This window comes from Cryptomeria japonica, chromosome 3, assembly GCF_030272615.1.
Source record: "Cryptomeria japonica chromosome 3, Sugi_1.0, whole genome shotgun sequence".
NCBI classification, from domain to species: domain Eukaryota; kingdom Viridiplantae; phylum Streptophyta; class Pinopsida; order Cupressales; family Cupressaceae; genus Cryptomeria; species Cryptomeria japonica.
Window position 1 is genome coordinate 673,548,096 of NC_081407.1, and position 7,005 is coordinate 673,555,100.

The 7,005-nt window shown below is 35.4% G+C and overlaps 1 protein-coding gene across 1 annotated transcript; it reads left to right on the forward strand.

Moving 5' to 3' along the window:
• Window positions 1-277: 277 nt before the first annotated feature.
• LOC131030633 (uncharacterized) lies at window positions 278-6,686 on the forward strand. Its single transcript, XM_057961524.2, has 7 exons — window positions 278-504; window positions 2,511-2,613; window positions 2,709-2,767; window positions 2,874-2,978; window positions 3,065-3,174; window positions 5,693-5,753; window positions 5,858-6,686. The coding sequence occupies exons 2-7, from the start codon at window positions 2,544-2,546 to the stop codon at window positions 6,233-6,235; spliced, it is 783 nt and encodes a 260-aa protein (XP_057817507.2). The 5' UTR covers window positions 278-504; window positions 2,511-2,543; the 3' UTR covers window positions 6,236-6,686.
• Window positions 6,687-7,005: the final 319 nt, after the last annotated feature.

A 7,005-nucleotide genomic window follows, 5' to 3' on the forward strand; every position in this document is an offset into this window, starting at 1 on the left:
CTTTTATTTGTTTATATTTTTATAAATAAATTATTCGATTTAACTCTAAAATTATTATATTAATAAAAGTTCGTAGGTTAAAACCTTTTCTTGGCCCACAAAAAATTAGACACAATAAGTTATTATCTTGGGCATTAAAATTAGGAGATAAGGGGAAGGGTTTTTTGTGGGACGACTTCAATTTAGCATTAAAATTAATCATTAGAGATTTATATTAACACCAACCAGCTTACGAAACCCTATAATATTCCACGGATTTCACACGGCTTTGTGGCATATTCTTCAAATTAGTTTTCTAAAATCGTTCAAATCCACCGACTCATAAATATCCTTATCGTGTATTAGCCACCACAATTGATACCTAAATCACAGCTTCCGAGCAGCGGTGAGAATTTGAGCTTGCAATTGGCAAGTGTGTTATTTCTTCGTTTGAGGAGTCTGAGGACGGCGCTGCTGTTCTGAACGCTGGTGTTCAGAATTTTTCACATTCTGCCTTTTTTCCTAGTAAGTTTTTAATTTATGTTTTCTGTTTTCGCAGTTTTATTTTTGGGATTACTTTGATATGAAGTCAATCGACATCGATTATTGATTCTTTGTGTGGTAATTGTTGAACGTGTCAATGTAATAGGGTTTGCAGGGTTAGTGATTTATTCTCAGTTGCGTTCAGTTATATTGGTTCTAAATGTTGTCCGATGTTTGCACACGGAATCAATAGCTTTTTAAATTTTTTTTTTAATCGCGGTGTTATCGGTCGTAGTGCTAAGGTTTCCAGTAGCCCGAGTATCGAATAGGGTTTTAGGGTTTGATGTATTTTGAGTATTAGGGTTTGAAATATTTGCATATTGATTTACATGTCTTCATTTGGCCGACTTTTTAAGGCGCTGGACTCAATAGGTTGCTTTGAAGGAATCGATTTGTTAGATGATAGGGTTTGTAGGGATTCAAGGCCATCAGACTAAGGGTTTGTAAGAGTAGGTTGATTATTGATTTCATGGTTTTGTGTGATAGTGGGGATTTTACAAAGGCTACTAAGGGACGTACTGTTTCCAAATGATTGTACGGGAAATCTTACTGTTATTTTGACTTCAATTAACAGTGTCGTTTTTTAATCGAGTGTAATAGGGTTTGGAAGGTTGTCAGTGTTAAGAGTAATTGTTGCGAGATTTAGGGTTTAATAATTTTATTTACTGCTTTTTTGAGAGTGTAATTTTTTTTTGAATAGTAGGCGTATGAAATATTTTATATGATTGTTTGCGTGCATAATGTTGAAGACAATTTGCAGTTATTACCGGTGAACTTACTCTAATTTTATGCAGATTTGTAACATCTTTTTTCTTGCTTAGTGTTAAATACAAAGTTTGTAATTGAGGATATATCTGTTAATTTTGATCCAAGGCGGCATGAGTCATTTGTATTTTTATTATAGGGAATAAGGGTTAGTTGTTTGTGTTCATTTGTAATTTATATCTTCTCTGATCTTACCATGTATGCTTGCATCTAATAACTTAATTTGTAGTGATCTTCATGAAATATGAACTTCATGAAATATGAATTATTGGTCAGTAATTTATTCGTAATGTATATGTTCTCTGATCTTACCATGTATGCTTGCATCTAATAACTTAATTTGTAGTGATATTCCTGAAATATGAATTAGTGGTCAGTGGTTTATGATATTTAACTTATTTGAATTATATGTAAATTCTTGTAAGATTGATTTCTCAGAATTTGTTGTCCATATATATTTCTAAATGTTTTGTTGACTGGTGGCATATGCTAATTCTTTGCTGTCACTAACAATAAAAAAGCTAGTTAGGGGGACATGATCCTATTGCATTTTTTTGAAGTTGTCTTGGCATTCAATGTCCTCAATCCGCACTTGTTTAGAGCATCTGTAGTCAGAATTTTGTGGCTCACTATTTTAAGAGAGCATTGGCTGCAAGGATACAAGTTATATGCCTCTGCATCTAGTGGTAGGCTGATTTTTTTGAAGATGATGTTTTCTATTTTATAGTTGTTCTAATTAGAACTGTTGATCTGCACTATCCTCCTTTAGTGCAGATGTAATCTATTGCTTTTGTGCTTGTGTTTTTTCAAGATTAATTTGCTGGTTGTGCTATATTCTTTTTGAGTGTTGACATCCTATATGGATGTCAATTTTGAAAATATATTTGGGACTGTTTTTTATTTATTTATGGTTTCTATAGGGTAACTATTTTTTCTCAGGCTAATTTGAGAAGCTTTAGCCTATCATCTCTTGGTTCACTCTACAAATTATAATTACATGCCTTTGGGAGTGTTTTGGAATTGTAAGGTTTCTGTTAGTGTTTACACATATTCTAATCAGATTCTGGATGTTGCTTTTTCACTGTATCGTTGGTGTAATTATTTCAAGCACAATGTTTACTATTCATTTGTAACAATTTTATTAGGTGTTGGTCCTGTTAGTATCATTTTGATTTCTATTTTTTCCTTCTGGCAGATAACTAATTAAATTTTTGGCTATGTAGAGTGTTTGCCAGCAGTCGGATACTATTAATACCATGGGAAGTTTACCACCACTCACTGCTGATGCAATTGCACTTACTGAAAAGAAAATGGACATGACACTTGGTAGGTTGAAAGGTGTTGTTGTTACAAGATTTCTACAACTGTTTGATATTCACTGTAAATGCAATCAATTGATGTGTTTGTATGTTTAATGTCAGATGACATCATCCAAATGTCAAAGAAAACTAAGCCAAAGACAAGGAAGCAGCGAACCTCGGTAGGTAAAACAGGACTTGTTTGATGGCCAGGGTTTTCATTTTTCTTCAAATTTCCGTCTGTTGTTTTAGTTGATTTCAGTACTGAGAACATATGGACCTGTACAGAATAAGAGCCAGCGACCTTTTCCAAACAAATATGGTGCAAGGGATGGTGCGTCCAAAGCCCACGTCCAACAATCAGTGGCTGCAAGATCTTCAGCTCTTAGACAGGTAGAACTTAATACACTGTTAATTGTATGTATGCCTGTGATAATTTAATTGAATGCTATTATAAATGCATGTTTTCTTGGTTGTAGGCAAAGCTTGCGGAGATGAGGTCAAGGAATGGAAATAATCAGTTTCCAGCTGTGAAAGAAGCAGCAAGAAGGATAGCTGTTGCAAGATCCGTCCAGTGGAACAAGAGAAGGTATTCTTTTTCTGAAAATATAAATAATTTAATTTGTTGATACTTGCAAAACTGTGCATGTATGTAATAAGATTTTCTTTCTATTTACAAAGCTGGGTGTAATTTTATGTAACAGGTAATGTGCTTACCGTTTATACTGGTATATGGCAAGTTTCTGTGAAGCTCATTTAAGTATATGGCAAGTTGCAGTTGGTTACTTTCACCTCTAAATCATCAATCAACATCCTAATTGAGCCACAGGATTTTCAACCAGAATAACTTGAAGAACCACATCACAGATATGTAGTGGCTTCACAGTATAATTTGAAACCAAGGAATTTTGAGAACTGAGCTGGTTTATTGAATTTGTAGAGGTGGAGTTCTATTGAGGAATATAGTAATCAGTCCCTATTTGCAGTGATATCATAACTGCAGTCATAATGTGATCGAAAGTGGGAGGTATTATCTTTGATTTGCTGGTGTGGATAATTCTCTTCTTACAGAGAACTCTATTCTGCCTAAATGCCAGGGCATGTTCTGCATTGAAACTCTGTGCTTGCTCTTAGTGAGTTTTGTGATTGAGGTTTCGGGATATTCTTGGAGAAGTTCATTTTGAACTCTGGAGGCTGGTTGAACTTGTGGAGAACTACAGAAGTTTGTTTACTGTTTACTTGTTTTCCAAAGTTAAGGAGCATATGTTTCATTCCTTTGGTTTGTTCAAGCAAAGTAACTAAATGCAGGGTCATCATTTCCAAAATGATATTTTTTGTGATGGTTGACATTTTAGACTTCAGTTGTGGCTACACAACCTCTTGGCATATGTTCAAGCTTTTCTAAGCTGCAATGCCTTTCTGCTAGATATGATCTTAAGAAAGATCAGAAGCAAAGCAATAGGAAATGGGTGTTTGTTTTTGCTGATAGGCAAGGAAAGGAAGGCTATCTGATGGATAGGACAATCATGGAAGCCTTTAAATACATGAAAGTTGGCCCGGTGGTTTGACCTAAATGCACAAAGTAAAAATCTTTGAAGCCAACAGGGTCATCACCATGAGACAAAATCATTCTAAGTAAAATACCCATTGATGAAATCTATCGGGCTTGCTCTTACATTGATGTTTCAATATGGATGTCCGTAGTAGGAGTTTGTTTGCATTGAGGGTGATTGGTTGACTTTACTGTTTTCTGGCTTGTTTCCAGCATGTAGCAACTATTGGGACCGCTATAATCTGGGTAGGATTTAGTAGGCACAATCTCCAAGTTTTCAGCTTGATCCATTTATGTGATATATTGTTGACCATCAGAAGCAACAGTACATGAAAGAGCAGAGAACTTTATACCAGTCCCATTTTTGGCATAAAAGAAAATCTCACCAAGTCTCTGGGTAATTCTACTTTAAGGATTTTGTTTGAGGTGCTTTACTTTGCACTGTCAGGTATTTCACATTGTATAGATCGCTTCTTCCATTGCCAGGATGTTCTCTTTGAAAGGTGAAGCTTTGAGTTGAAACAATGCTCCCAGGTGTTCCATTTCATTGTTTCCATGAGGTTTTTGGAATTTTTCTGTTCCTAAAATCTCTGTTAAAAGAAAAAACTTGCCAAGTTTCTAAGAGTAATTCTTCATTCAAGATTCTTTTTAAGGTGCAGTACCTTTCACTGTCAGGCATCGTATGTTACACAAATGACCTCTTCCATTGCCAGGATGTTCTTTTGGAGGGTGAAACTTTGAGTTGGAATGATGCCTCCATGTGTTTCATCTTATTCTGTCCATAAAGCCTATCTAATTATGAATTGTCTCAACTGAGTGTTATTTTCATTTTCTTAAGCATCAGGTTGTAGCGTGGAGATTCTGACAGGTCCAGCCTTTAATCTATATCACGAGGCTTTGGGTATCTTCATGGTTACAGACCCTAGAATCAGAGTCTTGAAACCAGGACCACAACTAAACTGCAGCACTCTTGCTACTATGCAGTTGTTAGAAGGAGCCTAACATGTTGGATTTTGGGTTTCGTGATTGTTGCTCAGCTTGATGGGCACAAGGGCCAAGTATCCAGAATGCTTCTTGTTTCTTGTGCGGCATGTTTTCCCCTTAAAAGACTTCTTCTAGTGTGACTTGACGAGTACATGACAAACAGCAAATTTTCTATTTCAGAAATCTTCTTGCACTGACCGAAATTAATTTGCACTGCATGATGTGAAGGCATTTTTGTCGTCAAGTGTTTTTTATGGCTCCTGTTTTCTTTCTATTATTTAGTTAGTTACATTGCTCAGGTAAAATCACACTTGTCACTTGGCCTATAAAATGGTGAGGTCCGGAATTTTTTAGTAGTTACAAATTTAATCTGATTTCAATTGAACCTTTTGATAGTTATTATGTATTTTTTTGTTTGTTAGGGTGGGTTGAAAACCTCTAGCATGATCACATGTGTAATGTAATTTTTAAATCTCAGTTAATTTCAAAAGAATCTCAAAGAATTGTTGTCTTATTTATATGGTGCTTATATTATTTATTTTACGGAGTTTTTTTTTTTTGTTGGATTCAGGAATGCACAATTTTCTGTACCAATTAACAGGCCATTACCAATGGTTTCTTTTGCTAACAAGGTATGTTAAACATCTTTATATTGTTTTAGTAGAAAATTGGTGTAATTTTGTATCATAAGGTAATGCATACTGTAAATTTATCTTCATGATTTTGTTTTTTCTAGGTCAATGGAACAGTTAAACAGAGGCCACAAACCCTTGATTCCCTTTTCGCAAATATGAAAGAGCAGCGGCTGAGGGCACAGGCTCAGGCTGGTGGAAGGCAGAATGGTGTAAGGCAGGTTGGTGGGAGGCAAAATGGCGGGAGGCAGGTTATTGGGAGGCAAAATGGTGGGAGGCCGATTGGTGGGAGGCAAAATGGTGGGAGGCCAACAAACTTCGCGAACAAACAGACAAATTTTGGAAATCAAAATGGTGGGAGGCCAACAAACTTCGCGAACAAACAGACAAATTTTGGAGAATTTGGTGGTTATCAAAGAAATCGTCAAGGGAACTTTGGTGGTTATCAAAGAAATTTTCCACCACGTCAGAGATCAAACTAGCTTGGATGGGCATCAACCGCCACCACTGATATTATTTTGTTGAAACAAAATGGATGCCTCTGTTTTTGATTGAGGTGCTCTTCAAATTCCACTGTGCGAGCTGCTGAGTTTCTAGCTTCATTTTGGAGAATTTTTTAGACTGATATAGTTTGACCTTATTAATGGAGGATATTTGTCAGGGATTTTGGTTTTGGTGATTGTAAGGCGGTTCATTCTTGAAGTTTCCATATGAAAGTCTTAACACTGCACTGGCAAGTTAAAAATTGCGAAGTTGGAAAGTTGAACCAGCAAAATTGCCTGTCGTTGCTGTATATATTGCTTTTTATTATATATCCTATTACCTTATTTTTACAGTTGATGTATTGATGCTGCAAAATCACTTATAAATCTCAAGAATAATCATTGTTAGCAGATGCTTTCATTGTAATATTCAAAATTTTTTGCCTGTTTTTATTGTGTTTCATGTTGTGCCAGATTTTGGATTGCTGCAGTAGACGTGATGGATGCTTTGAACAATTTATCTCATATGGTGATAATATGATTGGATCCTATCTTAATTATTAAAAAATTCTTATCTTCCTTAATGATTTATGGAGAAAAACTAAGTGAATTAACTTTTAGGGAAGCTTTGATCTGTAGTTCCATAAGGTTCTGCTCTGATATCGATGAGAGAAAGATTACAGCGGATTGCTGCTAAATTGTTAATGTTTTTAATTTAGTCTTCCAGTAATGATGAAGGGTTTGTTTTAAAACTTTTTTGTAGACTGCAG

Coding starts and splice junctions, on each gene's coding strand:
- LOC131030633 (XM_057961524.2), top strand. CDS start 2,544: ATGGGAAGTTTACCACCACTCACTGCTGATGCAATTGCACTTACTGAA. Junction 2,614..2,708: donor GAAAATGGACATGACACTTG/GTAGGTTGAAAG, acceptor GTTTAATGTCAG/ATGACATCATCCAAATGTCA. Junction 2,768..2,873: donor CAAGGAAGCAGCGAACCTCG/GTAGGTAAAACA, acceptor GGACCTGTACAG/AATAAGAGCCAGCGACCTTT.